The 16,761-nt window shown below is 42.1% G+C and overlaps 1 protein-coding gene across 1 annotated transcript; it reads left to right on the top strand.

The window, feature by feature from the left end:
- Positions 1–2,474: 2,474 nt before the first annotated feature.
- Positions 2,475–16,023, top strand: LOC137803252 (mucin-5AC-like). Its single transcript, XM_068601540.1, has 27 exons — positions 2,475–2,558; positions 2,949–2,990; positions 3,080–3,338; positions 4,150–4,264; positions 4,930–5,014; positions 5,214–5,320; positions 5,696–5,906; positions 6,118–6,243; positions 6,346–6,463; positions 6,871–7,009; positions 7,149–7,256; positions 7,491–7,560; positions 7,843–7,980; positions 8,426–8,590; positions 8,759–8,853; positions 8,941–9,067; positions 9,375–9,630; positions 10,229–10,278; positions 10,409–10,512; positions 10,705–10,856; positions 11,784–11,922; positions 12,839–12,949; positions 13,414–13,590; positions 14,031–14,270; positions 14,695–14,851; positions 14,987–15,115; positions 15,869–16,023. The coding sequence occupies exons 1-27, from the start codon at positions 2,483–2,485 to the stop codon at positions 16,021–16,023; spliced, it is 3,651 nt and encodes a 1,216-aa protein (XP_068457641.1). The 5' UTR covers positions 2,475–2,482.
- Positions 16,024–16,761: the final 738 nt, after the last annotated feature.

The following is a 16,761-nucleotide window of genomic DNA, read 5'->3' as shown; positions in this document are numbered from 1 at the left end:
GACCTTGGAGTGTTACAATAGCGAGTGTCATTTTATTTCATGTGTCCATCCAGGTAAATTGGTGGAGCCAAATGTTATAAAAATAACATACATGATGTAATTTCTTTGTAATCGTCCAAAAATAATGTTAAGTACGGTTATATTGACAATTACAATACAGGTGGATCAAATCAAGCATTCTGATTGGTTGAGAGTGAGTCAGGAGATGTAGTTTATTCAGCCATAAAGTATTTACAACCTGTTTACATTTACACTTTAGTAGTTTTTACTTCATTGAATTTAGCGCAAAATAAGATTAATTCTGATAATCGTAGAAAAATCATGCGATTAATCAGTAAACAATTTTTCAACTTTGCCCAGCCCTAATATATATATCTATATATATAGATATATCTATATCTATATATCTCTATATATCTATATATATATATATATATATATATATATATATATATATATATATATATATATATATATATACATACATACATACATAAATTATTATTTGGTAGTTATGATCAAAATGGATGTTGGTTAATATTCTTAATAAAGAAAGTGTAAATTGATAAGTAGTATTTTACAGCCGTTTTTCAGGGTAACAAGAGTTTTTTCTGACATTGCACAACATGATGAAACTCCTCTGTAGGAATCTGAGTTGTGTTTTCCTGCGTCGCCGGCAGGACGTTGTGTGTTGTGAGTGTAGCATGAATGGCTCATCGAGGTCTTTATTGGCACAACACAAACAGAGCAGAGCACAGCAGAGTTTGTCTTTTATCAAAGATGCACCACAGGATGCATATCCTGGAGGGAGGTAGCTGAGTCACTGAGGGTTATTCACGCAGGCCTGCGACATCAACACAAACCAAACAACCCGTCTACCTCCCTAAATAGATAGACAGGTACTTTATTAATCCCCAAGGAGAAATGTGTTATCAGAGCAAGGCAAGGCGAGGGAAGTTTATTTGTGGAGCACATTTCAACAACAACACATTCAAAGTGCTTCACATAAAACCATTAAAAGCATCAAAGCATAATGCAGAGAAAACAGGATTTCAAAACTGTTAAGAAAGCATTAAAAAGGTCAAATAGGTAAATAACGATGAGAATAAAAGTTGCAGTGTAGTTTAAGAAATAAAATGCAGTCGTGAGATGCAGCATGGAGTCTGGTTCAATTAAAGGCAGCAAACAGAAAAGTCTTCATTCTGGATTTAAAGGAGCTGAAGGTGTCGAGGCGTCTCTGAGGGCCTCAGCTGACCTGCAGCTTTCAGTTGTTCCAGATACGTGGAGCAGAAAAGATGGAGGCTGCTTCTCCATGTTTAGTTCTGACTCTTGGAACAGGAAGTAGACCAGCACCAGACGACCTGAGGGGTCTGATAGTTCATAAGGCAGACCAGAACCAGACCACCTATTAAAAGAGCCAGGCTTCAGTCATGTAATTTAAGGTTAAACAAACGAGGTGGCTTCAGAAGGGCTGCATCACTTCAAACCATTTCACCCATCATGCCATGCGGGTTGACCCTCAATCTGAAGATGGGTGCTTGGATCCATGTGTGTGTCCTTGTGCGACACTTAATCCAGACTGTGAGTGGTCGGACCGCAAGAAAGGCGCTACGAGTCCATTTCCTCACCACGCCGTGTGAGCAAGCGACTTGGCGCAGTGATAGAAGTGATGATGGCATAATTGCTGAGTAAACTCAAATTCAAGTAAAATGTTGAAACCATGAGTGTGCCAGGTCTTCATTCGGTTTGGTAATGTGCAGCAAGGCTCTAGAGACGTGCGCCGTACAATCCAACAGAATTACTTTTGCTGTGAAATCATGTGTCATAAACCAAGCCTATGTATTACTGTTCACACTCTGGACTGTTGGTCTCGGCACAAATGGCAAAATAAAAACCTTGAACCTTCTTCTCTGACCCTAAAAGCGACATGAAGTCCAGCCGACGGCTCCATTGGACTGCATGTTAAATCGGACCACACGTTTCTCTCGTGAAGCCAACGTGAGCACTTTCTGAACTGTCCTGAAGCTCTCAGTCTGCACCCCACAAACATTTAAGGACACCTAAATGTTCACTAAAGTCTTGTCTCTCTCATGACTCCAATGTTTTGGCTTATGAGTCATGGTTTTTCATAAAATAGCTGGAGTTTAACGGCTTTACTATTTGAAAATCCCAGTCCAGTCTGCCTCTCACCTTGTTGCCAGTGCCAGTTTTACAGTCTTAAGATGCTCACCGTCACATTTTTAACTCTACAAACATATTATTATAAAATGTTATTACAATCATAACAAGCATATCAACGCTCCTTAAGATCTCATCTGCCCCTTCAACCTGATGCTCCAATCACTGAAGCTGGTCCTGCCTTGCCTCTCTCTCTCTCCCTCCCTTCCTCTCTCTCTTTCATCTCCACCTTTACCTGGTTATAAAAGGGTTTGTCCTCCAGGTAAGCAGCACTTTCACAGTGGGTCAGTCCTCAGGACCGATCATGGGGACCACAGGCCTCCAATCCACATCATGGTTCATGTACCTGACGCTGCTGGTTGGCTCCCTCTCTCAGACTGGTGAGTGATGACATGAGGAATGCTCACAGCTGCACACTATGTGCATGCAGTAGGATTTAAATCTTATCGTTTATTACATTCATGTTTAAAAAAAAGTATTAAATGTACCAACATATTGTATTGACAACATTGTGCAAAGGCTCACTGGCTCTCCCAACACAGCCCAAGAGATATTGGTAAATGTCAACCCTCCCAGACCGAGAGTGTAATGTCTAACGTTCAAACTGACTCGGACGGGCAGATGGTTTATCAAGGATGATGTGGTGGGGTTGCAGAGGTGTCCTCGACATGCCCCTGTTCACTGAGTGTAAGCCTCAGAGGAGTGTCAGAACGAGCTCATACAGAAACATTTCTACATTTAAAATGGATTGTTTCTTCTCTTTACCACAGTAAACATCGTTCCCTCTCAACAGACACTAAGTCTCAGTTCAGGTAACTGCGCTAATTCCCCAAATACATTTTTGCTGAACTCTTCCTGTCACTTGAAAACATGTTTTAACGTGTTGATATTTTTGTTTTAGCTGATGCCAATCACATCAGCCAAGTGTGCACGACTTGGGGACAATACCACTGGAAGACCTTTGATGGACATTTCTTCCAGCTGGCCTCCAGTTGTAACCATGTCCTGGCCTACCAGTGCAAGAACAGCTACGAGAATTTCAACATCCAGATGAGGCGCACGACAGTCGACGACGTGGCCACCATCAGCGACATCATCATAGTGCTGGAAGGAACAGTGGTGAAGCTCTCCAAGAGCTCCGTGATCGTCAATGACAAGACGTAAGTTCAGTAAATCGTATAATCTGATCTAGGACAGTTTACCCTCGGGTATGCTCTGCCCTGGAGGGGTCTAGTCTGGCCTAGGACAGTTTACCCTCGGGTATGCTCTGCCCTGGAGGGGTCTAGTCTGGCCTAGGACAGTTTACCCTCGGGTATGCTCTGCCCTGGAGGGGTCTAGTCTGGCCTAGGACAGTTTACCCTCGGGTATGCTCTGCCCTGGAGGGGTCTAGTCTGGCCTAGGACAGTTTACCCTCGGGTATGCTCTGCCCTGGAGGGGTCTAGTCTGGCCTAGGACAGTTTACCCTCGGGTATGCTCTGCCCTGGAGGGGTCTAGTCTGGCCTATAGGCTATTTTACACCTTGGGTCTAGTCTGGCCTTTAGGCTATTTTACACCTCGGGTCTAGTCTGGCCGAGGACAGTTTATCCACTGGGTATACTCTGGTCGAGGCCAAAGCATACCCAGGTTTAATCTGGGCGGGGGTTAATTTGGCCTGTTACACCGGGTTCGATACCCAATCCGAGGCGGGTCTTGCGTGGGGTTTACATGTTCTCCCCGTGGCAGCGTGGGTTCCCTATCATCGGTAAATATGTTGCCTGCAACAGCAAATAGCAGGAAGACAAAACACTCCAGATGGTACACATGGTTCATTCTGACCCCATGCGCCCCTCTGGGAGGGCGGGGCACTGTCTGAGATGATTGAAGCATTGAGCTACTGACTGCTTGAATTCCTTACAAATTCCTTCATACAGTCATATAGTTATGATGCTGTCTCATTAACCCATGTTCACTCTGACTCTCTGTGTGCTGCAGGGTCTCTCTGCCACATGTCCTATTCGGAGTGTCTGTCATGGGAACCGTGTCTGGTGTCATTGTTGAAGCTAAGATGGGAATTAAAGTGATGTGGAACCTGGATGACTCCATGGATGTAAGTAGCACTTCCTCTCATATGTGCACACGTCTGTCCTGTTGGTGCTCAGGTGTACGGTCATGAGTTAAGATCACATTGGGAGTCTCCTGAAAACAACTCAGCATGATCTGACTCTCCTGTTTCTGAACATGCTTGTTTTGTGTGCATACATAACATGCAAGAAACAGTGTTTTTATGTTTCCTGTTTTTCATTCTTTGTTTATGCCACTGATGCATAACTCTGAACCAGTTGTTGTGGAGTAAACACACGGACATACAATGTCCTTATCTGTGCTCATTTGGTCAACTTTTTGCTTGTGTCGTCTGCACTGCAGCACTTTCATGAACTCTGAAATGAATGAAATATGAGAGCCACGACGAATCATCTATTGAAAAGTATCATGTTACTGTCGTTCATCTCATCTGAGAGGAGTGTTCTCAATAAATATACAATTTAACTTGCAGGGTTTAACGAAATGTTTTTTCCATCACAGTTTAAGTGAAAACATTTGATCAATGCCAACGGCGTGATCCATCTAAATCACTTCTTCTTCCCGGATTACATAGAAATCATAAAGTCACATCTTCGTGCATAACATGTTGACATCTTAACAACCTGCTTTGACTGATGAATGGTCGACTCACTCACCAATAACTACTGTTTGGTTGGGGCGTGTTCACAGATTGAAGTAGATAAAACATTCCAGAACCAGACATGCGGACTCTGTGGAAACTATGACGGCATCGCCAATGATTTCTGGAAAGACAGTAAGGTCCCTTTTCTGTGCGCTCCTCAAGATCCCTTTCAGTCTGTGTTCCTTATTAGCCGTGCATCATCTTATGGAAGTGTCTCTTTGGACATCTCAAGAATCAAAGCGGATTTTAAGATTATTAATGGGGACTAACCTGCATGTTTGTGTTTACTGAATAATCCCAATGAGCGTTGCTGTGTGCTTGTGCACTGCAGGATCTGAGCTGTCTGTTACAGACTATGCCGACATCTACAAAGTGAATGAGCCAACAGAGAGTTGTGAGGAGCTCGTGGTCAACCCAGTCCTGAGCTGTGGCGATAAGGTAACTCCACACGCGCAACACTCCAAACACATCACACACCTCAGGAGGTCACGTATGTGAAGACTGACAAACCCCATAGTCCTTTCTTATCTCTGCCAAGGTTGATAAGAAACACCAAGACGGAAAATGTACCTTTTTATTACAAATTAATTTGAACTGCGAGGAACTTAGCTGATATTTATGCCAGATATCGCATCAAAGTCAAAACGTTGGTATCGTGACAACTCTATTCGAGTCCTGATGGCAGGTGTCATGTTGTCACTAGTGTGTGAATGGGTGAATGATGACAAGTCGAGTTGAAGCTCTTTGAGTTCTCGAAAGACTAGAACAGAGATAAGTAGAGAACAGTGACCATTGACTGATTTTCTTTCCCAGCAATCCTGTGACCAGATCTTCTCCAGAGCTTCATTCAGTAGTTGCCAGGACCGTCTGGATGTAGAAGCCTTCAGTAAAGCCTGCATGGCCGATATGTGCAACAAAAAAAACGACATTGACTCTTTCCTCTGCAAAACCATCTCGGAGTTCTCCAGACAGTGTACCCACGCAGGCGGCACGCCCGGTCAATGGAGGAATAACACATTCTGCTGTAAGTGTGATGACTCCTAAAGATGGCTTACCCTGACCCTGAACGGGTCCTGAACCACTCACAGTGTTTCTGCTGGTTTCTGGTCCATCAAAACCAGAATCAGAACAAGTTATTGAACAAGTATGTTTACGCATACAAGGAATTTGTCCAGGGGCGGTAGCAGATTGTCTGGGGGTGTCAGACATCAATACTAAAGTGTTTGTCTCCACAGACATGGAATGTCCATACAACATGGAGTACAAGGAGTCTGGCACTGCATGTGCTGACAGCTGCTCCACCCCTCAGGCCAGCCAGACATGTCACAGCCACCTGACTGAAGGCTGCCAGTGCCCTGCCGGTATCCACACGTTACACTCCAGTGTTTACGCATGATGCGAGCATACGGCACCTCAACCTTACTCGTGACAGTACTGATTGTTCTCTCTCCTCTTCGCCTCAGGAACGGTCTTGGATGACATCAGTAGCACTGGCTGTGTTGCAGTGGACAAGTGTCCATGTCTGCACAACAACAAAATCTACAAGTCTGGAGAGTCCTACTCTTACACCTGTAGATCCTGGTGAGAGGGAATCTGTTCATTAATGGAACAACTCCACATGCTAATGCCTGCAAAATGCCTGCACAAAATATGCGACTGCAACCATTTTTACACTTGCAGAATTGTTTAACTATTTAAAAACAATTGCTGTAAAATGCATTCACCTTGAATACACAGCATTACAATAATCATTATTAAAGCTGTGTAAGTTAACGCAGCATCATGTTGTTGCTCCAGAGTGCTGTTATATTGTTCTGATAACATTACTTTAAAATAAAAGCTGCAATACACTAGTTTTTACCTCATTCTTGAATTTGGCGCATATTGCGATAATTCGCAGAAAAATCATGCTATTAATCAGTTACATTTTTTTCTAACTTTGCCCAGCCCTTATCATAATGTACGTGTGTGTGTGTGTGTGCTCACAGTGTGTGTCAGCGTGGACAGTGGGCGTGTACAGAGGAGAACTGTCCAGGAATGTGCTCTGTGGAAGGCGGCGCTCACATCAACACCTTCGATGGGAAAGACTACACCTTCCATGGGGACTGCTCCTACGTCCTGGCTAAGGTAACCACACCATGATGAGTATTCAACCACATGCACACTGGACCATCAGGAGCATCGATGCTGACGGACACATCGTCGTGCCGCATGATCGGATGTCTTTCTTTCAGTCCTTATTAATTAAAGTCCCAATGTGTTGCAGCAAAGTGACGACAAGAACACGGTGCTGGTGGACCTGGTCAAGTGCGGTCTGGATAACAGAATGACTTGCCTCAGAGCTGTAACTCTGAGTCTATACTACACTTCTGTGGTAAAGTCCTCACACACAGATACAGATGTACAGATAGATACGCACTGTTGAACAGATCCATGTCAAACTATAGCAACGAATGTTATGTGTTGCATTGCTATTTGTTTGGAGTGTGTGTGGTCGTGTAATTTTGATGGCTTACCTGATAATATCAAATTATTTATACAGAATGATTTGGAAATGGTGTTGGACTCCTGTTGGATATCTTCTCAAATGTTTCTCTCCAACTGTCAGGTTATTAAAATTCAGGCAACCGGGGAGGTCTACGTGAACTCCATCCTGTCTCAGCTTCCACTGTTCACACGTGAGTTCAAACGACATTACAGAAGACACACAGCATGTAACGTCACAATGTTTACAACAGTCTGATTGCTGAGTCGAGAGTTACAGCTCCAACCAATTTACTCAAGTGCAGAATAAAAAGAGTGTAACATAAAAGTTATGAATTTGCATTGATGCGGTAGATGCACATCACAATACACAGATGAGGATGCTACAGTCTGGTATACAGAGATATTGGGTTTAATATTCATATCATAACAACAACTTGTGGGGACTTGATGTGTTTCACTGGCTTCTGCTGCAGCGGATGTGAGTGCCTTCAGACCGTCATCCTTCTACATCGTCTTACGACCCAAGATAGGCCTTCAGGTGATGGTCCAGCTGAGCCCCGTGATGCAGGTCTTCATCTCAGCTGACACGTCGCTCAAAGGAACCATGTCTGGTACGACTCCGCAATATTGTTTCCATGTGTGGAAATACAAATACCAAGCAGTCATCCTCAGAAAACAGAATCTCTGGTGTTAGCTTTCTGTTAGCATCTAAGTTGTTACGAGTCAATTTGGACCCATGCATATTCACTTCAAGAAAAAGGAGTCATAACACAACATATTTACAAGGTCAAACAAACAACAAACAACCACTAAAATCTTATGTTGACAACTAACAACACAAATGTCATCACTTCAACCAGAACATTTGATCATTTAGTGAAACTAAATGTTTAGTTTTATTTAGTTGAAATAGAGTTTCCTGACAAAGTCAAAAAGCCTTGATGCAATAAACACATTGATGTGCTTCTTTTATGCATTTAAGACCTGAAACGGGTCCTAACACGAGAGGAAGGTTAAACACTCGTATCTGTGTAAACGTGTCACCTCTTCCATCAGGATTGTGTGGGAACTTCAACAACAAAATGAGTGATGACTTCAAGGTGTTCAGTGGGCTGGTGGAGGGCACCGCAGTAGCGTTCGCCAACACATGGAAAACTAGAGCCACCTGCCCCGACATCATAGCCCGCTTTGGACACCCCTGCCAACAGAGCATCAGCACGGGTACAGCTCTCCTCACTGCCTTGTCACTTCACATATGATGAAATGTTTGTCACATCATTGGATAGCATAGCATATGAAGGAAACTACCAAACCACTGTTTAGAGTTAGCCATGCTGTTTTCAGGGCATATGTTGTAACTGCTTCCTTATGTATGTGTCTGTGTCTCAGAGAGTTATGCCCAGTACTGGTGCTCCAAACTAACGGATCCCCAGGGAGTGTTTGCTCCTTGCCACTCTGTCATTAGCCCCACCTCATACAAAGATGTAAGTCTGCACACACAAAGTGTACTGACAAATAAACACAAGTATTGACCCCCTTATAATGCGTCCATGCCTGCTGTCTCCTCACAGAACTGCATGTATGACAGCTGTAACTGTGCTAAGACTGAGGACTGCATGTGTGCGGCGGTCTCCTCCTACGCCTATGCCTGTTCAGCAGTAGGAATCCACCTCACTGGCTGGAGGGCGACCATCTGTGGTAAATAAAACACAAGGACCATTTTATATTCCTGCGCTGAGATTCCATAAAATTCTTGCTCGAGGTTCAAGGTTTTTATTTTGACATCTGTGCCTAGACCAACAGTCCAGACACATTGGAAAGTTATGTACAAAATGTGGTAGTATGAAAGTATAAAAAAGTGTTAAATAACAGTAATAAACAGGCTAGGTCCAGGTACAATTACACCATTTGATACATCTGAAACTATTCACAAACACAAAAATGGGATTCATCCAGCATTCATCTAACACTCATGCTACGACGGCGATCTCATCTCGTCCACTAGGAAAGTTCAGCGCATCGTGTGAAGCAGGATCAGTGTACGAATACAACATGACCAGCTGCAGTCGTACCTGCCGCTCCCTCACCCAACCTGACTACTCCTGCCAGACCAGCTTCACCGCAGTAGACGGCTGTGGCTGTGCCGAGGGGACCTACATGAACGAGAAGGGCTCCTGTGTGGCCAGAGCAAGCTGCCCCTGCTACGATAAAGACACCATCATTCCTGCTGGACAGACTATCAGCATTGACGGCGCCACATGGTAAACTAAATGAAGTGTAATGATGCCGGCAGCTGGCCATTATGGGCTCATGCAATAAACACTCAACGGTTTACTTCAGAGTGAGTTGGACATTGAGAATATGTTCTAGTGTAGGGTTTCACTAACAAAGACCAAAGCAATAGTGATAGTTCACAGAGGCTTTGATGCTTGTAATTCACCAGAACATCCTCGTGTAGAACCCTAGATGCTCAAGTCAGCTAAATAGCACTAAACACAACGTGCAGAAGAGCTGAGAATGTTGCAGGTTTTTGGTCATGAACCAACGTATTGGACACATTGCAATGTTGACGGAGCGAGATGTACAGCCAGAGGATCACCATGGATATTATATTTCATCACAGTATTTTCTATTAATTCTGCAAATATAATGTGTGATTTGAATGTGTGTGTGTGTCAGCACTGAAAAGAACACTTGGTTGATCCAACAAGGGGACAATCAAAGGGCAAGCTACAGCACGTCTTAGCCAGTCTGCGTCCTCGCAGTATGTTATGAAGAGGGGTACAGAATGATATTGATGGACAAAGAATGGTTTTGTGAAGCTATTGATGACATTAACTTTTATAACTGTTATCACAGTGTTTGCCGACAAGGAGCTCTCAGCTGCTCAGGAGGGACTCCACTACGATGTAGGTTTCCACACGTGGACATGCAATCCTGTCTAAGGAGACCTTTTTACTGCCAGAACACAGTGAATGGTGGATGAAATTATGCCGATGAGATACTCACTATGCTCTTTATCCTGAATGTCTTACCCAGCGTCACTATCATGCCCTTCCCCCATGGTTTACTTTAACTGCTCCACTGTTGGGACCACCGGGACCGAGTGTCAGAAGAGCTGCATCACTCTGGACATGGCTTGTGTAAGTACAGCATATCACACACACGGTGGTGATTTTGTATGGCTGCTAACTTGTTCAGGTCTCTCTTATGAAAGACATGTTGATCTCATGGGACTTCTTGGTACAATAAAGCTCAAACAAAAAAAAGACACATACATGCACAGGCCCAGTTTGGTTCACTCTCTATGTGGCGCTCCACTTTGCTGGCTGCAGATCAGTACGAGCTGTAGGTCTGGCTGCATGTGCCCTGACGGCCTGGTGGCAGACGGAGTAGGAGGCTGCATCAATGCATCCAGCTGTCCATGTGTGCACAATGGAAACACATATCAGCCTGGAGAGAGACTAACGGTGGACTGCAACACCTGGTTTGTACACACACACACACACACACACGCACAAACACACACATATCAGGGGAGGCTCCTGAGCTCATTTCAATGAAAAAACGTTATGGGCCCCACAAGGTTAAAGGGCCCCATGTCGTTTGTATGCTGCCTGTTGCTGGGCCCAGCAAAGAAATATATACGAGTGCACACACACACACACACACACACACACACACACACACACACACACACACACACACACACACAAACTGAAGAGCAAAAACAGGACTCTCTCTCAGGAGACAGGTGTTCATGTCCTGTGGAGCTTCGATACATAACACACCTTTTATTAACATCAAAATATGACGGGTTATTTTACGTTAAAAAAAGCTTTAAAAGAATGACTAAGATAGTCTTCTGACTAAGCAGTAAAATATGACCAGTAGGGATGAGATCAAGTTTATTTTATTTCATTATTTATCAGATATTGAATAAGTGCGTGAAGATCAATTATTGATCCTCCTCTAAGTGAAAAAAAGAACTTCCAATCTGGAGATATTTGTATTTAATCGTATATTATAATTTTAATGTAATTGCTAATAATTTACTAATCCATTTTTAAAGTTGCTTTCTGGTTATAATTGTTTTTCACTGGTTATCGATCCAAATTGTTATACACATTGTAAAACATTTACAAATGTTAAGTGGCATGAATAGGCACCCCTATATCAAAGGCTTTATTGCTATTCACGTAAATTAATAGAAACTAATAAAAACATCTTTAAGCATTATACATTTTAAATGAGCTGCTAGTTGTCTCCATCCAATTAAACACACATGTCTGTATAATTAGTATTTTTGCATTAAAATGATAATAATTACAGATCATTTAGCTTGAAAAAACCTCAAATGCAATAATATTAGGATTACAGGACTGAAAGTGTGTGTCTGGTGTGTGTGTTCCAGCTACTGCAGTGGAAGGAAGTTCACGTGCACCACCAATGTGTGTAATGCAGTCTGTGGGATCTATGGCGATGGCCACTACACCACATTTGATGATAAGAGGTTTGACTTCAGCGGAGACTGTGAATACACACTCCTTCAGGTAAAGGGACAGTCGGAGAAATAAAACGTGTTAGACATTCGGTTTCCATTGGAACACCAAATGTGTGTATTTTTCCTTTATGTTTTCAGAAAAACAAAAGAGGAGCAACTCATGTATCTGTTTACAGAAATAATCTGTCTTTTCTGTCATAACGGGGACAACAATGATCTGATTCCAGGATTTGAGTTCATTAACTTAAATGGTTCAAGGCAATAGGTTTCCTTAAACAATTTGAGTGAAGTAACACGTTTAAATGGAGAACTCCTAACTCAAGTATGTATTGTTAGATATACTTATGTAAATACATGACTAGTATTAACTCAATTTCTTTGTATTGAACTTAAACATATTCATTATTTAAACATTAAACTCATTAAAAGTATGTATATGATTTAAGTCTGACTAACTTAAATAGCTTACAGTTAGTTCCAACAACTCAAAAAGGTATAGCTGCTTCTCAATTCATTAAAAACGGATTGCCTTGAACTATTAAAGTTGCATTAACTCAATACCAATACTCATTTAGATGCAATGCATTCATTTGAATATGGTTGTTTGACCACAACATTACACATCGCGCTGTGGAGGAGCGGGAGGTGTGCAGCTCGTGGTCTGCAGCTCTTCATACAACAGCTCACTGGCTGCTTTGTCCAGTGACCTCACTCATCTAGAAAGATGTGTGAGCATTGTGACAACTACATTGCATTTGCTGCAGCTGCTCCGTAATAAAAGCTACTCAGTGTGTCACCAGTGCAACACAAAACAAAAATACCAATAGAAATGACCAATGAGAGAGGTATTAACTGAATGTAAATACATTGGATGATTATTGAAGGAAAACGCAGTAACTGGTGATGAGTTTTGATTCCGTGAAAAAGCTGTCCAGTAACTGCATCCTGTGCTCTGCTTTACTCAGGACTACTGTGGCACCAGTCAGAGCAACGGGAGCTTCAGGATTATTACAGAGAATGTTCCCTGTGGGACCACAGGAGCCACCTGCTCCAAGACCATCGTGATCTTCCTGGGGGTAAACAACACCAGAACACGAGAGCAGAACATCTGACCAATATCAATGTTGAGGTTTGACAAGGATTATGGCTCAAATGATAATCAAGAAGACTGGGACCAATTATTGTATGATTGATGACCCTTATCATACCTTAAATAAGCATTACAATTACTTTTGAGTGCGTGAATTGGCAAAATAGTAAAAAATAGACTGATATTGAACTTAATGTTCCACCATTGGGGACATAAGGCTCACTTTAAAACCAATGAGGATATCATCCCATGGTAATGCTATGATGCTGATCTCCACACTTCATATCCTGGACGTGTGCAGCCATGCAGTTCATTTGTATCTGTTCCTTCAAAAAGAACGATGCAGTTGCTTCCCAGTTATCTAGTAACACGTTCCTTTTCACTGAGTAACTGACTGCTTGTTCCACCTCACTAATACAATGCTTATTTATTTGATGTTTATGCCCACAGGATAATGAATACAAACTTAAAGATGACACCTTCCAAATGGTAAAGGGCAGTGTCCAGGTGCGCCCTGCTCAGATACAGAAGATGGGTATTTACCTGGTGGTCACCATCAAGCCGGGTCTTGTGCTCATGTGGGACAAGAAGACCAGTCTTTTTATTAAACTCGCCCCGCAGTTCCAGGTAAACAATCATGTCTGCATCTCTTGACTGACAGCTGTGCTTTTTGCACAACACATATTGGTTCCTTCATTCTGGCTCATTGTCATGATACTTGACACTTGAAGATGATTGTTTGGATTTACAGCGCCTTGGCACTGCTCTCATTCACCCAGAAACACTTAGTGCTTATCTGGTTTGCATCTAGCTTAAGACCGAGCTAGTTCCCTCAGGAGCTGGTGGAAAAAGAACAGAGATGATTACTGGACTTATATGTGCCCGGTAATTTGTACACAACATCATTCTCTTGGTGTCTGCTAACACATTGACCGTAAGATATGGACTATGATAGTGGTTGTTTTGATGTTTTTCTGGAGCTTGAGGGCAAAAGTATATTTCAACGGCTTACTCGGCGTCAGCCCTATCACAACAGTAAACTCTGCCATTGGGTTCCTCCCTCTCAGGGTCAGGTCTGTGGTCTGTGTGGAAACTACGACGGCAACAGTAAGAATGAATTCACCACACGCTCTCAGGAGACAGTGACCGACGTTCTAGAATTTGGTAACAGTTGGAAGGTTTCATCCAGCTGCCCAAACGCCCAACTGCTCACCGATCCCTGTACCTCTAACCGCTACCGGGCAGCCTGGTCCCAGAAGCAGTGCAGCATCATCACCAGCGTCACCTTCCAGAGCTGTCATTCACAGGTAACTACGGCGACAGGGTCACACAAACATCGTCACTTTAACTGCCATGGTTTGTGGAATTCAATAAACAGTTTTCCTCCATCTGTGGAACTGCTCATTGCTAATCTGCTCTTTAATCAAAACAATGGTCTGAAGCAAGAAACCTGAAGAAATGCTTTTTAGCCTGTAATATTTATGTTAGCACTAATAGTACAGTCTGTGTGATTACATCTTGTGCTACCAATGTCACTATTGCTACTATATATATATATATATATATATATATATATATATATATATATATATATATATATATATATATATATATATATAGTAGTAATAGATATTAAGTAGTACCAACAACACTATTGCTACAACTACTCCAACCTTTTGGTTTCCCTCAACTTAATGTTTCTATTAAACAGTCCATGATCATGTGTTTAAGGTTGACCCTGGTCCATACTATGACTCGTGCGTGAGAGACTCGTGTGCTTGTGACACTGGTGGCGACTGTGAGTGTCTCTGCACTGCTGTGGCTTCCTATGCCAAAGCTTGTAATGAAGCTGGGACCTGTGTGAAATGGAGAACTCCCAATTTGTGCCGTAAGTTTGGTCACAATCTCACAAGGAAAATCAGTGCAATATCATTTAAATTTGTTTTAGCCAACAGATTTAAATGTGTTGGACCCCCTGATTATTGTGACACCAGCTAAAACACACTTTTCTTTTCATTTGCAGCTATTTTCTGCGACTATTATAACAAACATGATGGATGTGAATGGCACTACAAGCCTTGTGGCGTTGACTGCATGAAGACATGTAGGAACCCGTCAGGAAACTGTTCCAGCCTCATCACGGCACTGGAAGGTACATTAGACAGATCTTTTGGCACGTCGTCTCCTTGACTGGAGGTTTCAGTTCAACTCTGACTGATTGACCTCCCTGCTCAGATAAAACATTATTATTACTATTCAGAAATATTTTGATCCAACAACATATGTCTGCCAGAGCCTCAGTCCTCAGTGCTGCTCTTTTGGCATTGTTGTGGTCCATTCTTTTTCTTTTTTAGATTTTTTATTTGTGATGGATATTATTATTATTACATTTTTTCCTTTGTGAGTTAGACAAACAAGTCTGGGATTATAGACTGTATTTGCCGAAATTTGAATTCATTTGGCAGCTTAATGAGTCCGTCTTGAAACTGTATGTACACATTAAGTGACTTTTTTTCTGTATCAGGAGTTTCCCATTAAAGCCATGGATCAAAACTAAAATGCATGTAGGTGATGGTGATCCCTGATGATTTTAATCATTTTAAATAAACACCTTCTTTCCAATGTTCAACTAACTCATGAGGAAATAATTATATAATAATACTACAATATATCTCAGGATATCTCTGGAGAAATACACTTAACAAATACTGCTTCAAACTAAACATGGCATCCTTAGTATAGGAGCTGTGTCTCTGATATCCTGCAGTCTTTGATTTGATGGGGTTGCTGTGGCTCAGGAGGAAGAGGAGTTGTCAGTTTCAGACTGTGTGTTTGTGTCCCGTATACGTGATTGAGTGTTCGTATTTCTACTGAGGTTAATCCATTTCCTATAATGGTGTTGCAGGCTGCTATCCACAGTGTCCCCCAACCCATCCCTACTTCGATGAAGACACCATGACCTGCGTGGACAAGTGTGGCTGCTATGATGGCAAAGGCAATTATTACAGCATCGGAAGCAAGGTTCCATCGAACAACTGTAACACTTGGTATGTCTCCTAGCTACAGAGGATTCAATATCACTGATAATAAATAAAAAACAAACATTACCTACCTCTCACCTAAGTGAAATTTGCTTATGTCATGTATGAACCTGAAGGTCAATGATATGTCTAAATTTTCATTTTATTGAAAGCTTCTGCAGTGACTCTGGAGTATCGTGCAGCTACAATGTAAACTGTAAGTAAATATTATTTTTAAGACCGACTTGTTTATGTGAAAACACACACACAAAGTTTTGAAGAATAATCAACATAATCCTCTTGATCCGCAGCTTGTACATGCTTTATTAATGGAAGAACCTACGAATATGGGGAAACCATCTACAATACCACGGATGGCCTGGGACACTGCATCACAGCTAAGTGTGGGGCCAATGGGACGTTAACCAGAAGCATTCACGTGTGTCTTACCACCACGGCTGAGCCTAAAACTACTCCGTTTGAATTCACCACGGTTGAAAAGACAACTTTAGGTAAGAAAATATATTAATAAAAAAACACTAATATTGCTTTTAACTATAGTTATATAATTAGTTAAGTAATTTTAAAAAAAGTAAATGTTTTTGGATTTCTATTTAAAAAACTATTTTTGCACTGTTTACAAAATATTTCATTTTATCACAGCGGTTAAAAGAACTTCAACCTCAGTGCCAGGTGTCACAACAACAAGCCCTGAAACAACAGTTTTAATATCAACATCACAAGTACCGTCACTAACAACAAAGGGAACAACAGCTAA

This window comes from Clinocottus analis, unplaced genomic scaffold (assembly GCF_023055335.1).
Source record: "Clinocottus analis isolate CAN_PGR_092001 unplaced genomic scaffold, fCliAna1.0.p SCAF_51, whole genome shotgun sequence".
NCBI classification, from domain to species: domain Eukaryota; kingdom Metazoa; phylum Chordata; class Actinopteri; order Perciformes; family Cottidae; genus Clinocottus; species Clinocottus analis.
The sequence above is the reverse complement of the archived record's forward strand: the minus strand, read 5'-3'. Positions and strand labels throughout refer to the sequence as shown.